Source organism: Drosophila subpulchrella, chromosome 2L, assembly GCF_014743375.2.
Source record: "Drosophila subpulchrella strain 33 F10 #4 breed RU33 chromosome 2L, RU_Dsub_v1.1 Primary Assembly, whole genome shotgun sequence".
In the NCBI taxonomy this organism is placed as follows: Eukaryota; Metazoa; Arthropoda; class Insecta; order Diptera; family Drosophilidae; genus Drosophila; species Drosophila subpulchrella.
Genome location: NC_050610.1, coordinates 22,028,079 through 22,044,267, shown reverse-complemented (window position 1 = coordinate 22,044,267; position 16,189 = coordinate 22,028,079). Strand labels below are relative to the sequence as shown.

Sequence of the window (16,189 nt, the reverse complement as noted above, 5' to 3'; positions counted from 1 at the left end):
TGAGCTATACTATCAACATAATACCAACATAAACCATTTCAAATAACAACGCAAAATAATACAACTTGAAGAGAAAGCGCAGGTTTTTGCAGAGTTCATCGTGTCGTAGAAAGTTTGAAATTGTATTGTATAAAAAAAATAAGAAAAAAATAAGGAAACCATCTAAGCGAGCAAAGAATATTTGTAAAGTTTACATTTCGTGTAAGTTTCTGAGCGAATTAAGTGAAGGGAAGATTCCAGTTGCAGTTGTTCTCAGCAGCGTTCCAAATAAACAAATAAAACAAACAAACAAACACCACAAGGAGCAAAAGTTCAGGCCAGCGGCTGAAGATCCTCGCTCGCCTCGGCCTGTGGCAATGTGTGTGTCTCTCCGGCTCCGGAGCACGGATTCCGGATTCCAGACTCGGATCCACGGATGCAGATGCGGATGCGGATTCGACTCCGGGTCGCGGCGGACACGTGTGATAGTTGCAATTTATATAAATTATATATACACATATGAAAATGAAAGGAAAAAAAAAAACAAAAACCACAAAAAAAAACAATTTATGCATAATTTTAACTATTTTTTTTAATTTCGTCTTGCGTTGAACTATTTTTCCATATTCTAGCAACAATCGAAGATTTAATGCTACTATCTTTAAACATGAACGAGAAGGAGAAACTATCGTAAACCATAAAAATTAAACTTACATCTAGTATGCAATTAAGCGGAGGAAGTAAAGTGAAATCTTAAACATAAACCTTGAAATACTTTACTATAATGCAAAGAGTAAACAAACGTAAATAAAACGAACAACACAATACCATAAACAACTTTGTTTAAATCGTTCCACAAAACATCTTTGATCCGACGCTTATTTCTTTCCAATTCATAATTTTTATGTTGTCTGTATGTATTTAAATTTAACATTTATAAATTATAATAAATGAAAACATCGTATATACTTATATATATATGAATCCGTATATATATAAAGTCATTCGATTTGAATCGAGAATGAGTCGACATTCGTTTTTCAAATTCGGGTTTCTAGGGTTATTCAAAATTGTTTTCGGAAGCGAAGCGGACTGTTGTTGAAGCGCTGTGTTCATGCGGTTTGAAAGATTTGGATCAGGAAGTAGGATTCCTGCTACGTCTTTGGAGATAATAGGAGTAGCTGAGTAAATATAATAAAAATATGATGGATGACGACAAATTAATCATGGGGGAATTACAAATAATCATTGGAGGATTCGATTAATTAGTCAAGAATCTGAGCTCTTCCAAAGCGGATCGATTCGTGATGGAGAAAATATTTTCTTCTGAGGTCGTACTTCTGGGTAATTCCAACGTTGGAAAGTCATCGTTACTCTCGCTCTATGTTAATGGTGATATTCCTGAAAAAATTCAACGCACAGTGGGAGTGGAGTTTCTGATAAAAACCATAGTTGAACCCCATGTTACTACCAGACTGAAGATCTGGGATACAACGGGTCAAGAGCGGTAAGTTTCACATAAATTTGTGAGATCAATGAAATAAAATATTGTACTGAAGATGATTCTTTCTACGTTTATTTTTTTAAAGGCTTTTAAAACATAAAGCGCGAATTCTTCAGCGCAAGATGTTATTTTTCAAGTAAAAGCGCGAATTCTTCAGTGCAAGATGTTATTTTTCTTATTATATGTTATTATTCTTATAGTAATAATATAATTTTAATTTGGTGCAGATTCAAGGAGATAGTGCAAAGGCAATACACAAATCATGAAGGTGCCCTGCTAGTATACGACATTCACGATCGAAAGAGCTATAACGACGTGATACAATTGGCCGAGGAACTCAATGATTGGGTGCGACTAGACTATTTCGTTCAGCGTTATATATTTAAAAAATGTTTATAATTTCTAGACACAGAAGCCCAGAAAAGTTATTGCCCTAGTGGGGAACAAAGCTGACATACCAGACAATCGAGTTGTATCTACAGAAGAGGCGGAGAAATATGCCGAAAGAAACGGACTAATTTTTTGGGAGACATCCGCACACACCAACTTGAATGTCCATGGGTGCTTTCTCGAAGTCGGTTAGTTTAATTGCGATTATTTGGTTTCTTGATAAGCTTAGAATTCATTTTTTCAGCAACTGCTATACGAAATGCGAAAACATTACTCAAGCATAAAAGATCGTCTTGGTACTTGTAAATTAAATGAAGTACATAGTTTTATTATATATTTAATAATTTTTACATCTGGGAATCCCCGGCTTTGTCGTCCATGTGAATAAACAATAAAATGAATGCTAAGCAAAAACCCAAAGATGAAAAATGAGAAGAATATGTGGAAAATAAGCAAATACATGTCGAGTCAACAACTATCCCCCCAATGATTTTACCTCCTGAAAGTGAAAATAAAATACTCGAAGATTACGGGTCGGATTTTAGCTTCGTGCGAAACCCTATTGAACCAGTAAAAATATATTCTCGATTGTTTTGAAGTTGATCGACCGATAAAGTTAAAAATGTATATTTCAGTATCCAGTAATGTACCTTTTCAGTTTGAAAATTAAAAATTAGAGGCTTTGGAAACCAGTTCCCAAGATCCCAAATAAAACGAAACTCATCTTTTAAGTTTATTAACCTTTCTAATTCCCATTTTTTTATTTAAAATTATAACTGATTAAGATTTCTCTCGAAATAAATACATACTTAGCCTACAGTTTTGGTTACAATTTTCATTTGGTTTCGTATTGTATAAGTATTGTATATATATTTTTGTTTGTTTGTATCTTTCTCGCTACTTGGTTTCCCATTTATAAGAATAATTATATTGTGTGACTAGCATAGATTTTCCGTATGCCTCTTGATTTGTTGTTAGAATAGTCGACTTCGATTTTGAGTTAGTTCAAGATAAATCATAGAGAGTATACGCTAACTTACTACAAGGCAACTAAATGGCTTCAATCAGGAGATTTTTATGCTATATAACGAACACAGATAACAAGGAGTCGAATATCCAATTAACTAAATTAAGCTTTATAGTTAAACAACTAAAAATGGCAGAAGCTCGTTGAGGGCAGTTTTCGTAGGCAGAAAGAGTAGTGAAATTTGGGGAAATAAGATTAGTTATCGGTTGTATAACACAAATGCTAACGATGGCATAACAAAAGTTTTGGCTCAACAAAAACAATATACGTACAGATAAGTTAAGTTGCTTTTTGGATCGTTTATCCATTATCGTTATTCCACTTGAAATATCACTTACGTAAGAGAAGTTTATATCTGTATCTGGTATCGGTATTTTCTAGATTTAGATCCTAGTCTAAAATTTTGTCTTAGTTTTGCTTCTTGTATTGTTTTGATAAACCAGTTAATTTGTTGTTTGTTTCCACGGTTTAAGTCTAAACATTTTGTCTTTTTTTTGTTTTTCATTTATTTCTATAAAATTTACAAAATTACGTTCCATTTCTTGTCTTTTATTTCGTCTGTCTTTTATCGATAGCTTTGCCCAAAACTGTGTGTATATATTGATTCCGGCGGGGAGGGGACTCCCCCACCACCACCCACTTTTTCTATAAACTCGCTTATCACTTAGCTTACAAGTAGTTCTCTCTATATATCGCGTCGTCAATTAGGTTCTCTAGAAAGTCCAAATTGATCAAAGTGTTCTACAGATTCGTAACTTCGATTTTGCCGTACTCTTTTGATTTCGTTTCCTATACAATTAGCGGCTCATCGCCGTGCAGATCACAGGATCCGATATTCTCGCCCTGGTACGTTGAGAAATCGCTGATAATCGCTGTGGGTTCGGCTCCGAACTGGATGTCCTGCAGGCAGCCCTTGAAGGGATCGAAGAACCGGCCCTTTGTGCGCCTGCTCACCGAGTCCGAGTTGGGAAATCCGCCTGTTTTGTGAGAAATGAGAAAAGAGCACTCTTATCAATTTGAATTTAAATTTGAATATTTGCCAGTGCTGGAAAATGTAAATATGTTGGGGATAACAGCACTCTGCAGTTGCGCCTAACAGACCACTTTCATGACTAACATAATGTTAAAATGTTAAGACTAACAAATGTCGAATGTTTTTTTCTTTTAAAGCTTAATTTCAACGCTTAGTTTTCAACGTTTAACTGGCTTTATTTTTTTTAAGGATTTTAATTTTAGGTAGTGCTTAAAAGTAAACCCCTTTTTTAAACTTAAGCTTTTTAAGTTAGTACAAATTTAATTGTGCGCCTAACAGCACTAATTTTATGACATTACATTTTAAAGACCATTTATATTTTAGTATCTGCATGCATTACTAATAATGATATTGATTTTGAAAGGAATCGTTAAATTAAAAATAATGTTAAAGACTATTTAACAGCTGAGATTGCTTAACATACTATCGGAAAAGCAGCTGTTTCAAGCCACCGAGTTGGCAGCCCAGCTTAAGCCAGTGTTTATTCGGATCGCGACTTTTCAACAACTATCTATTGAAGTCGATGTTTTAAATGTTTAGTGCAGTGAAAAATAGATTGGTATTCAAAAACTGATCAAGCCGATTTAACTTCGTGGTTGTTGATAGTATCAAACAAACATAGATCGCAAACGCGTATTTTAACTTCCGTTTAGTGTCTATCCCAACTTTATCAGAAAAGAACTGCATTATATCAACTATTTGACAAGTTATTTGTTTGTGTATTATGTTTACAAAAGTTGGAGGCATGATAACTTATTGAAAGTAATTGGACCTGTGGTAAACCGGTAAGTAAATATTTATGTGATAGTTTATGAAACGTTGTAAAGGGATTATGATACTTTATTGTAATTACCCTGACTTTTAACATTTTATTTGCTGGTTATAAACGGAAGAGACTATTGTAAAATAGGTATTTCCATAAGATAATTTTTTAAAACGTAAGAAATATTGAGATAGTTTCATTTACTTGTAGAATTTATATTACTTTACTTAGTTTCTATATTGGTATAATGATGTTGTAATAATTGAAATGTTTCTTAATGTTAGCTCAGAATGAATTTGGGGTCAAAATACCTTTTGTAACTTTTAAACTCACCCAAGTAGAAGACATCCTCATAGCTAATTGTAGGCTCCTTGTTTGAATTTTTGCGCCTGCCCGCTATGGTTGTTCTCGGGGTTGTCGAGGCCAGGGGTCTACCACTTTCGGGTAATCTCTCCGTGAAGATCACCTCGCCGTCCAGCTGGAGTTCCAGCCTCGTTCGATCCAACAGAACGCTCGTCCAGTGCCAGGCTCCATCGGCTATAAACCCACTGGCCGGGGCCCTAACCGTATCGTTGGAACTTCCCAGCAGATTGCTGGCCAACTTCAGGTGACCCGCCTCCAGTCCCAGGCCCAGGAACTTGCTCCTCTCGTGCTCGCTCCACAGGAGCAGACCGTCCGGTTCGATGGTGGAGAAATTCAGCGAAACTTGGATGGCTTCGCGGGGGCGGACATATAGAGAGGGACCCCGTCTCTTGTCTTTCATCGGAATTCGCGGCGGCGGCAAGATCAGGTAACTGTTGCCACGGAAGCTCGGCGTCGTCGGCTTGCTCATGGCTAGAAAAATCAGAAAAAATATAATATAATATTGCGACGGGGAGGAGGGGAAGCAGACACACACTCGCGTTGCATTAAACATATTGCATGCGATACATAATTAAATTACAGCATCAGCTTGCCGGCTGCATTGTTCGTCTTCGTCTTTTGTTTCGCTTTATGAATCCTCATCATCAGGCCCTGATCTCGTTTATAAGCCTACCATCATCTGCCGTTTAGACTGGCTCAATATATTTTCTTACCTACTTGAAGGTTTTCTTATAAGTACTTAGTAAAAAAAATACTTTTCTATCACAAATTGGTATTTAGTTTTCATTTTAAGAATAAAATAAAGGGTTTTATTCTTTAACATATTACTTTCATCAGTTTAAAACAAATTTTTAAATTAAAAATTTGTCTAAAATAACTATGAACCAATTAAAATTTGGGTTTGGTTATTTAATTATAGTAAGTTCCTTAACTCAAACCCAATAACTAAAGTGTTAGAAACAGTAAGTTATTCCCAATCTATAAAAGACACATATATGGTTTTCATTTCTGTGACGACTTCTATATTTCAAATTTCTCTTCATCCATTTGTCAGCATTTTCTTCAACTTCCCTTACTTTCCAGTTTTTTCTCGCTATGAATCATCTTCAGAACCTGAACTTGAAGCAGAGATTAATCTTTATTATCGTGCGGTTATTAATTTTCTTTACACTTCCTCTCACTTTTTCTATTATCTTTCAACATCTGTTCGCTTTCCCAAACTTCTTGATTTTTGTTGATCTACCTTCTGAGTTTTTCCGGAATTTCCCCTTAAGTTTTCATTTTCCCTTCACCGGCTTGCATTTCTTCAATTTCAACTTAAACTTGCTTTTGTGGCATGTTAATTTACAATTTGCTAATAAGTGAAAGGCAGACGGCTGAGCATCCACATATAACATTCGATGGATAAAGAAATAACAAAAAACGCATCTGCCGATTTCATATAATCAAAAAGCTTGTTTCGCAGATGCTTGATTGATGTTTCGGTTAGTGCCATTATCATTTTAAATAATGTTGCATTTAAGAGGGGGTATTAAAAGATTTAAATTACGGATTGGTTATTTAAAACGATTGGTAAAGGTTTCTGAAACTGCGTTATTAATGGCTTGAACTAGATGAAACCAATAATTAAAAAAGGAAGGGATCAATTTAAATAATGAAGATTAAAAATAAGAGCAAAAGGTCTTTAATTTTAACCAACTCTAAATTGTTGAGAAGCTTAAAAATGAATATTAAATGTAAATTATATAAGATTGCTGATCTGGATAAATTGTAAAGTTTAGAAAAATAATAATAATAATATAGCTAACTCTATTTATTATTAATCAGAAATGGTGCAGAACGAATAAGTCTAAAAACCGAGAGCTCTCTGCTTTGAGTCATGACAAGTTTTAATTATCCTCCATCTTTAGTATAATTATTCAGATTTGAGTGCCCTTTATTGCTTTTGTTGTGAATCACAGATCGCTAATTTCTGTGTTATTTTTTGGCCAACCAATTTCCTGACCCCGCTGTGCACTGAACCATCCAGAATGCCGCTGTTAATGGTTTTTCTCTGCTGCCGTCAATCTCTAATTATAATAATAATGTTGTTCTACTATGCGGCTTCAAAACTTGTTTGCCCCACAACTACAACTCCGCAGAACAAAACTCACAAAAAGAGATCAACAATAAAAAAAATAAGCAAAAATAATAATAAAATCGTTTTAGCTTCTGTAGGAATTGCGAAAACAAACTTTTACTCGTGACACATTTTTTGGGAATTGAACTTGAAGCTGTGCGAAGATTTATGAAACTTGTTTTTCTTGGCATTAAAATGATTTATTTCTATAGTAGCCAAAGCAGCTGGGAAACAGGATGAATCATAAGCCGTGCTTATGGCTATTGACCTCCTGGTTACTTCTTAATTATTTTTTCGGAGCACTCACCAATCTCGCAGTAGAAGCCGCCCCAACCATTTGGACACGAGCAGCGCCCACTTCTCAGGCATCTTCCATTATTTTTGCACGGAATGAGTTTGCACGTCTCCGAATATTCACACCGATCTCCTTTGGCATATTCTGGGCAAATGCAGTGGGGCTGCAGCTTCTCGTCCAGCCAGCAATGTCCGCCGGATTCGCAGGAATCTCCGCCACAAGCGGTGCCATCACAGTCCCGAATATTGCGTGATTCTAATAGATAGTTAAAGAAATTTATAAATTTAGGTACAAAAAAATATTTAAAGGTATAAGGTAAAAGTATGCAATAAGTCCGATTAAAATATTCCGAAAAAACATTTCCTTTGCATACTTTTAAGCACTTCTATTAGATAATATGTCAAAAATGTATAAACTTAGTTAAAAAAAAATTTTTAGGTGCCCAGAAGTATGCAAAAAAATCGATAAAATCATTCCGAAAGGCGACTTCCTTTTTTAATGGCATACTTTGAAGCACTTCTATTAGAGAATCTCCGTCACTGGCGTTGCCATTAAAATCTCTAATATTGCGCGATTCTAACAGATAGTTAAAGAAATGTATATATGTAGATAGGGAAAAATATTTAGGGGTGCCCAAAAGTACAAAACAAATCCGATGAAATATTTTTAATTGCATACTTTTAAGCACTTATTATACAGTTCTGAAAATGGTAGAGTTTTCTGTGGCATCATTCTTTATATAAAATTTTAGGATTGAAGAACTATCACTTCAATTTCAACTTTACTTACCCACAATGTTGGTTTCGTTAAGCACAATGCGCGTTCCACTGACCACCAATCCCCGGACACATCCCCTAAAGGGTATGGGGAATCCGGAGATGGCATTGTGCGGCAGCTTGGACACATCCTTCAGCCCGCCAATGTAGAGCAGTGAGTCCGGTTCCACAAGGACCTCTGCTGATGGAGCCAAGGCCGATGAGGCACTGCCCTCCACCCACAGGGTCAGCCATCTGCCCCGCTGCGCCATCTTGATCTTGTGCCACTCGCCAATGGCCAGCATTCTAACACTCCGTACCACCGTCACATGGGTACTGGGCCCAGAGATCCTGAATTCCACCACTCCACCTTGCAGTGATAGCGATACAAATCCTATCTTCTTGTCCTGATTGTTGTTCAGGGTTCCGAAATACAGCAGTAATCCTCGTTCCGAAAGCGGTCGCAGTTGGAACTCGATAAAGAAGAACTGCACTCGATGGTGCTCTTCGAAGGTCTTTGATCCCATCAACGGAACTGGCGAGAAACTGCGCTGTTTTTCCACCTCATTCAAGAGTTTCATCACAAAGTGCGTACTGGGCGTGGTTATCGGTTTCGGGGGCATTAACTTTTTGGTAAAGTTCCTGTAGCTGACCATTTGGGAGCGCTTGGCGCCCAGCTTATCACCGCCATCATATAGATATGGCCAGCGAACCGCCAGATACGAACGTCTGCCGGTCAGGGATACATCGCTCAGGGAACGGATTACTATAAAAGATTGAAATATTATTATTTAAGGTATTATTAGAGATGTAGTTATAAACTGAGTTTATTTTTAATTTATTTTATTTCATTTTTCCCTATTTGCGAATATATTTTTTAAAAGATTGGAAAATGAAATAAATATTTCGCATCTAAAATATTTATAATTAAGTAACATCTAAACTTTTGTGAATTCTTTAAAAATTATTTGGAACTTGGAAATTTTAGTTTTGATTTTAACATTCTATAACTTAAAAAAAATGTTCTAATCTCTTCTATATTTAAATATTCAAAATTTTCTTTTCGTCTAAGAATTTCTGGGGATATAATAGAGTATTATGGTTGTTTTGCAATCTAAGCAGCCAAAACTACGTGATTATACATTTTTTAATAAATTACTTAAATAAGATTATCTTTAGTTAGTCAGATCTTAAGAGAACCTACCCTCCTCGCAGTTTTTGCCCGTTCGTCCCACAGGACAATCGCATTCGTAGCCGTTGACCAGTGGCACACATGTGGCGTCCTCGTAGCATTTGTTGTTGAAAGAGTCGCAGGGATTTGTGGGCTGGGCGCAGAGGGGGCCATACCAGCCCTCCTGGCAAATGCAACTAATTTAAATGAGAAATGAATAATTAATTCATGAAGAGTATTAAAGCTGAAAATTTCAAAACTAGAGCTCACGTAAAGGTTGCTCCATGCTGCAGGCAGGCGCCATCGTGCTGGCAGGCGTGTCGATGGCATTCCCTCGTTCCGCACTGACCCACCCCGCGACCTCTGACCCCACGTGTTTCCTGCAGGGGAACCGTAACCTGACCCGCCTTCAACTGCACATCGTATATGCAACCCTGGAATCCGGAATGCAGCGGCAAATCGTGCGGCAGCGTATTGAAATTGGCAATCTCATGACCGCCCAAATACAAAATGGGCAGCACATCCATCCTGCTGCCGCTTCCTGGCGATCTTCCTGTAATATTGAACTTTCCATCCACCGAAAGCCAGGCCTGTCGTCCAATACGACCCACTTTAATTTCGTATGGAACTCTGGGAGCATCCAGCCGGAAATCAATGGGTTTCTGGGTAAAAATACGACGAGGTCCTGCTCCCAAATTCCAAGTCAGCATTATGTAGCCCTGGATGAAGCTCACCGCCAGGTGATCGCTCTTCTCGTCATGATAACCCGATTGGCCAAAGAAAGCTAGCAGGGAAATCTGCGACATGGTTTGCGGCAGGATCTTGAAGCTCAGCTCGAGGGAATACTCCAGGGGAATGGGCACCGTGTAGGCCACAAACGAGGAGAGGCCATTGACGCTGCCGGAGAAGGAGGGAAGGGCCACCTCAAGATCTGTTAAATGGGAAAATTTTATTTATTTATTTAGATTTGTTGGATAAAGTTAAGAAATTTTAGGAATTAAATATATTATGATGGGGAAAATATGAAAAAAGTAATATGAACCGAACTTAGTATATGAAATAAAACCCCATTGAATTTGGGCTTTCGTCTTGTAACTAATTCTTTCGGTAAAAAAATGATTTAAATGTATTTCAGATCTAATGTTTCTATATATGTATATACGTTTTATTATTAAGATATACCAGATTTTTGTCTGATATCCATTAAGGTATATTCATTAAGTTATATCCATTAAGGTATATCCATTAAGGTATATCTTTGGTAAAGTTTAAAAGAAGTCATAACATTTCTTATGTTTTCTTTGGCGTTTAAAGGTATATTACATAGCTCGTATAAGGCCTTCAACATTTTTAATAAAAGGTCTTATATTTTGGGATAAGTTATTTAGAGCTGTTTTTTCCGATTACTTACTGTGCTCGCAGTAGTGGCCATGTTTGCCCAGTGGACACAGGCAGAGGTATCCGCTGCCCGGAAATTGTACGCAGGTTCCACCGTACTGGCACGGGTTGTCCTCGCACACGGATATTTCGCAGGTGGGTCCCATGTAGCCGGTTGGGCACTTGCATTTCCACTTCTCCGCCTTCTCGCCGTTCTCGTCCAGATCGTTGGTTTCGATCTTTATGCAGGCGGCGCCATTGCGACAAGGACTCGATAGACAGGCCAGGGAACCGCATTCCGTGATGCCAAATCCATCCAGGGCATCGCTACACAGAGAAAAATGTACCCAAATTGGTCATGAATTCGGTTTTATTCAAAAAAGTGTTTAATATTATTTTAAAGATTTTAAAAATGGTATTTCCAAGTAAGAACTGAGTAGAGCCAGTCCCAGGGTTGAATTATAGAAAATTAATTCGAATACAAAAACTAAAATGTATTTATTTAATAATTTTTTTGTAATGAGCCTTTTATATGTTGTTGTTTTAAACTAATAATTTATAGATTCTTAAAGGTTACGATTTTCTTAAAAATTAATATTTCAAAAATATATTTCTTTAAACTGACTACTTATCTAGATATTTGTCTTATTAATATTGGCTGAAAAAACAATTTTTAATTAATAGTTAATTTAGAATGATTTTCAGGGATGTTATTTTTCTCTGTGTAGAATTGAGACAGGGCGATGAGTTAGGTGTCGCTGCTAATTTCATGAGCTGGGCTAATTCAACATGCCAATACCATGGACGGAGTGTCCTTTTCGCTATCCTTGTGCGCCATTTGACAAACAGCCCACAGCTGTCAGCGCTTTCGACACGGATGTGACCCCACCCCCTCTCCCTTTATGTCCCCTTGTGAAACCCCTGCCCCCTTTTCCAACCCCCTTTACTTCCCCCCCACCACCCCCCTGCATTTGGGCCATCTGTTTGTACTCGCGCTTTTATGAACGTTGCATACTGACGAATGGCTTCCGCATTCGCTGACTGGCTGTCCTCAACCCATCATCCCCACCTTTCCCCATCCTTTGAGATGTCCTTTTCATCGGTTTTGCTGCATTTTCACTGGCAAACTTGGTAAGAGGCCATAATATATAAGCTTTTAGCTTGGCTATTTCGTTTATGGTTAAGAAGTTCCTTTGGTAAGGAAACTTGAAGTCTGCGGAGGCAATGTTTTTGTTAGGAACTCTCTCTGCATTTATTAAATCTTTAGACATTATTAAATGGTTTTAACGTCTAAAACAAATACTTGAAACATAATACCCTTAGAACTTGGAATAATAAGACTAATTAGTACCACAGTTAGGGGAAAGACTCCCATTTATGACTTATTTGATGACTGCACTTTTGTTTATTTTCTACAATCCCAGCGGACACATGCGAGTTCATTCAGTACATATGGTCTTTGGGCATTAGCCTTATGTATGTGCAACCAATTTTATCTCCGCACGTAAGCAGAGTTAATTTTTTCATGTACCTACGAAAAAAGTTTTTAACGCTCGTTGGCCGTATAATCCGGTCTTTACTGCAACTCCTCCAAGGCCTTCACCACCTGCAACTTTGTGTGGCGGCATTTTGATGGTTTCATTTCATACCCGCCCTTTCTGCCTTTGGGGTCCCGGCTTCGAAAGGCTGTAAGCGGCATTAACATTTAAGAGATGCCCCCGGCGGAGATATATGTACATAGACCCCCCACTCCCCCTCGCCATGGGCCCAAAAGAAGTCGTAACTTTCTGGGCGCTGTTCATTAGCCGAGGTCCAGTGTTCGAAGAGCCCAAAGGGCGAAAAAAAGGGGATTGCAGATGGAGGTTTAACGGTACTGAGAAAAAATACCAGTTTATAAATTAAAAATTAAAGAAAACAAATCAAATATTCTAAAATCGAGATATTGAACTAAATTATAAAAATTTTAATTGTATGATTATTTCTATGATTATATCTGTAAGTTTTCTATCATCGTTTAAAAAATAATAATTCCATTTCATACAAAAGTATGCAAAATCACTTAATATTTCCTAGAGTTAAGCCTAGTTCCAAAAAAAATTAATAGCTATTTGAGCGCATAAAATATTGCTTAAATAATAATAATAATAATAATTATTGTTTAGAGAGATATTTATTTATATTTATTAATTTTGTGAGCAATCCTTGATAATATCACTACTTTATCTATTTTTATAGCTTGTGGGTCTTCGTTTAGAGAGATATTTATTTATATTTATTTATTTTGTGAGGAATCCTTGATAATATCACTACTTTATCTATTTTTATATGTTGCTAATTCAACTTTGGTATAAACTATACACTGAATATTTGTAAAAAGAGAGATGGGATGGCAATAATCAAGGTAACGGTAATTTATTGTGATTTTGTAGGTGAATTCAAAGTTAGAAGAAAGGATAGCTTGTGCATTAAGCTTTTTACTTAGAAATCTTAGGGTTCTTAACTTATCTTAAATATCATAGATGGCATTGCTTCCCTCAGTGCCCTCTTATGCACTGTAAACTCACCCGAAAATCTCGCGGGCCTGTCCGTTGATGCGCAGCGTATGGAGGCAGCCGGTGAAGCCGGTGCCGCTCTGGGCCGGCGGCAGTTCGATAATCAGGCCAATCGGCGCCTGGGGCGCTCCGCCCAGGTGCAGCCATGTGTTCAGGATGGCCTCGGGGGTGTGGAGGCGGGGCGGCAGGAGCTTCAGCCAGGTGGGCTGATCCCCGGACATGGCCAACGTGTCGTTCACCAGCAGCGAGGCGTTGCAGTGTGTGTAATTCCGGCTGAAGTCCAATCTGCAAAAAAGGGACATTCGAGGCATTCCTTTAGCTCTTTTACCTTTCACTTTTCCTTTTTTTTTTTGGTACTATATAGTGCATCAAATATTTAATACGCCGCACTTTCTCTTTGGCGCGGGTGACACTCCCTGCATTCCCGGCTTTTAGGGACGACTTTTGAGCAGAAATTCCCAACATGCCGATGCGTGAAAATATTTATGACGCCACAATCCACCGCCCCATGTTGCGAATTCCCCCATCCAACCAAAAAGGGGTCCTGCCAGCAATCCGTTATCCTGCACTACCTTTTGTCTGTTGACCTTTTAGCAAAGGACCCCCGTGTTTATTTACAGTGGTACAATTATTTTTCTTGAAAAGTGGGTTAAGGATTTTAAATATATTCAGTAGATATGAGATAAGTTTTTGGAACTTGTCGAGTATTCCCAATATTTAAATATATTATTTAAATTTCAGAAGTCCATGAACTTTTCAGATAATAAAGGTGGACGAAATACACTTGAAATATCTCTTCAATATATAATTTTTGGTGTCTAAAAGTATGCAACAATTTAAATTAAGCTCAGAAAGCCGTCTGTTCTTTGTTCACTGCATACTTTTAGACACTACATTTATTTATTAAAAATGCTTTATATCATTGATAATTCCTCCCGAATTTATAAATTTTTAATTGTTTTTGAAATCAAACCACTGTTTCCTGGCCCATATCCTTTTTCCCTCCGCCCAACAATTGGCTGTAATGTCAATCGGCTGTCAAATTTTTGTTTCGCCTGTCCTGCGAGGGTATGGAATTTTTTACTGGCCCTTTGATGTGAGAAAGGTAAAAGCCCAGTTGGAGTTACTACGGGAATTTTCCCCATTTTCCGAAAGGGGCCACCAATTTTTATTGCCCCGCTTGGTCGAATGTCACCTGGTTTTTATTTGAATGGGCTTTGTTGTGTGGCCTCATCTGCAGTATTTCCGATTTTATTTGTTGTCAGAAGAATTTCCCCTTTTTTCGCAGATGGACGAACTGGGATTCATATCTTCGCGTTTATTGCATTTGAAAGTAGATATTTTAATGCCAAAGAGACAGTGCAATATATGCCTGCTGGAGGACACATATTTTATTGTTATTTTATGAAGGCAGAATAAAGCCATAAAAAGTTTCCCATATGCTGGCCAGATGGAAAAAGTTTTCTGTGATTGCATTTAGTTTTTACAACATATGCAAAATGTATTTGACAGACATTGTACTTGGAAATGGTTTAAATCCTTTTTTCTTTAAAGAGCTGTCTCACTAAATATTAAAGCAATAGGTTATCCATTTTAAGTTGCAAAAGCCATTAATTTAATACCCTTTTAAATAGGCCAAATTAATTACCATTTTCCTGAAATTATAGTTCCATTAACGAAGCAAAACCAAAAATCCAAACTTCCTTTCAATGCCATTTAAAGTTCAATTAGCTGTGCTTGACTGAACAACAAATTAAATTAGCATTGTTTACATTCGAGGGGAGCTTATTTTCTTGGGTGTGAGTCAGTGGGAAATCCTTGAATATAATTTATTGACACGGCCAATTGAATGCTATTGAAAAGTTCTTGGCTCTGCGGAAGCTGCCAAGGAAATCCAGTCACCCTAATTAATGAACTTAATTCGAGAGATTGTATTAGGCAAATTCACAGTAATTAAAACGAAATTCCCGGCGAAAGCGAAAGAAATGTGGCCGCAATTAGGCCCGACCAATGGTAATTGTTATTGCTTTCTAATTACACTAATTGTGCGCAACACCAGTTCTTCGATGAAGGTCCTTAAGTAAAATGTCAATTGCGTCGGGCATTAGGCTCATTAGAGAGTGGGATTTGCCTTTTTTCACCCCTCCATGGGTTAGATTCCCCAAAGGGGGGCTGGGCAACTATAGTTCATCGAAGGCCCGACATCATCGTCATCATCGTCATCGAGTGGCCCCCGGGCGAAAAAGTCCTTTGGGTTCCCTCTGCTCGGGCGATTAAGCACGCAAGGCAAATAAAAATAGGCAACGAACATAAATTTGTTGCTCGTAAATCCACTTGCCAGACCGAAACACAAAAACAACACCCAACAAAGCGGGCAGAGAAGTAATAATATAAGTAATATAAGTGCACAGGAAAAAAATTTGGAAAATTTATAAATTAATTTCAAATATTTAAAATGAAACTTATAATTTGGGTAGCAAAGAATTTTAATCAACTTCGAAACAAAGTCGGAAATGGTTTTTTTTTGACAAGGACTTCAAAAATATATGTATTTATTTGTGTTCAAAACACTAGTATTTAAAAAAAATAGAAAATTCTATTTCATCGTGCTTAAAAATAGAAGTAAAGTAAATATTTTTCTAAAAAATATCATAAACCATATGAAAGAAATACCAAAAACTGATCATTTAACCAATATTTGAGATAAAGTTGAAAGAAGACGATTTATTCATTACCTTTGGTAAAACTAGTAATATAAGTGTTTTAGAAAAATATAAAATTCTTATAAATTACTAAAAATTAACATAGAAAAGCTAACAATTTGAAAAATACCTATAACTATATAAAACAAATACCAAAAA

The 16,189-nt window shown here is 37.0% G+C and overlaps 3 protein-coding genes across 3 annotated transcripts in view; 2 read left to right on the top strand and 1 right to left on the bottom strand.

The window, feature by feature from the left end:
* Nucleotides 1-957: 957 nt before the first annotated feature.
* On the top strand, nucleotides 958-2,505 carry LOC119548386 (ras-related protein Rab-5A-like). Its single transcript, XM_037855611.1, has 4 exons — nucleotides 958-1,486; nucleotides 1,711-1,831; nucleotides 1,890-2,061; nucleotides 2,118-2,505. Exons 1-4 carry the CDS (start codon nucleotides 1,287-1,289, stop codon nucleotides 2,177-2,179), a joined length of 555 nt encoding a protein of 184 aa, XP_037711539.1. The 5' UTR covers nucleotides 958-1,286; the 3' UTR covers nucleotides 2,180-2,505.
* A 93-nt stretch (nucleotides 2,506-2,598) lies between these two features.
* The window catches only part of LOC119548373 (protein eyes shut), a 58,121-nt gene continuing 44,530 nt past the window's right edge, over nucleotides 2,599-16,189 (bottom strand). Inside the window, exons 7-14 of the mRNA XM_037855591.1 lie at nucleotides 13,341-13,613; nucleotides 10,811-11,103; nucleotides 9,670-10,330; nucleotides 9,433-9,596; nucleotides 8,263-8,994; nucleotides 7,486-7,728; nucleotides 5,030-5,530; nucleotides 2,599-3,877 (exon numbers count right to left, since the gene is read on the bottom strand). Of these exons, the coding sequence (XP_037711519.1) occupies nucleotides 3,690-3,877; nucleotides 5,030-5,530; nucleotides 7,486-7,728; nucleotides 8,263-8,994; nucleotides 9,433-9,596; nucleotides 9,670-10,330; nucleotides 10,811-11,103; nucleotides 13,341-13,613 (3,055 nt within the window). The 3' untranslated portion in view covers nucleotides 2,599-3,689. The remainder of the gene's footprint in view (nucleotides 3,878-5,029; nucleotides 5,531-7,485; nucleotides 7,729-8,262; nucleotides 8,995-9,432; nucleotides 9,597-9,669; nucleotides 10,331-10,810; nucleotides 11,104-13,340; nucleotides 13,614-16,189) is intronic.
* LOC119548380 (MKRN2 opposite strand protein) overlaps nucleotides 4,424-16,189 on the top strand; it is a 60,011-nt gene continuing 48,245 nt past the window's right edge. Inside the window, exon 1 of the mRNA XM_037855601.1 lies at nucleotides 4,424-4,718. The gene's annotated coding sequence lies outside the window, so the exon portion shown is untranslated. The remainder of the gene's footprint in view (nucleotides 4,719-16,189) is intronic.

What these genes read in the sequence shown, in the direction of transcription:
- LOC119548386 (XM_037855611.1), top strand. Translation starts at nt 1,287, where the DNA reads ATGGAGAAAATATTTTCTTCTGAGGTCGTACTTCTGGGTAATTCCAAC. An exon ending in CCGAGGAACTCAATGATTGG is followed by an intron (nt 1,832 to 1,889) that starts GTGCGACTAGAC and finishes TATAATTTCTAG; the next exon opens with ACACAGAAGCCCAGAAAAGT. An exon ending in TGGGTGCTTTCTCGAAGTCG is followed by an intron (nt 2,062 to 2,117) that starts GTTAGTTTAATT and finishes TCATTTTTTCAG; the next exon opens with CAACTGCTATACGAAATGCG.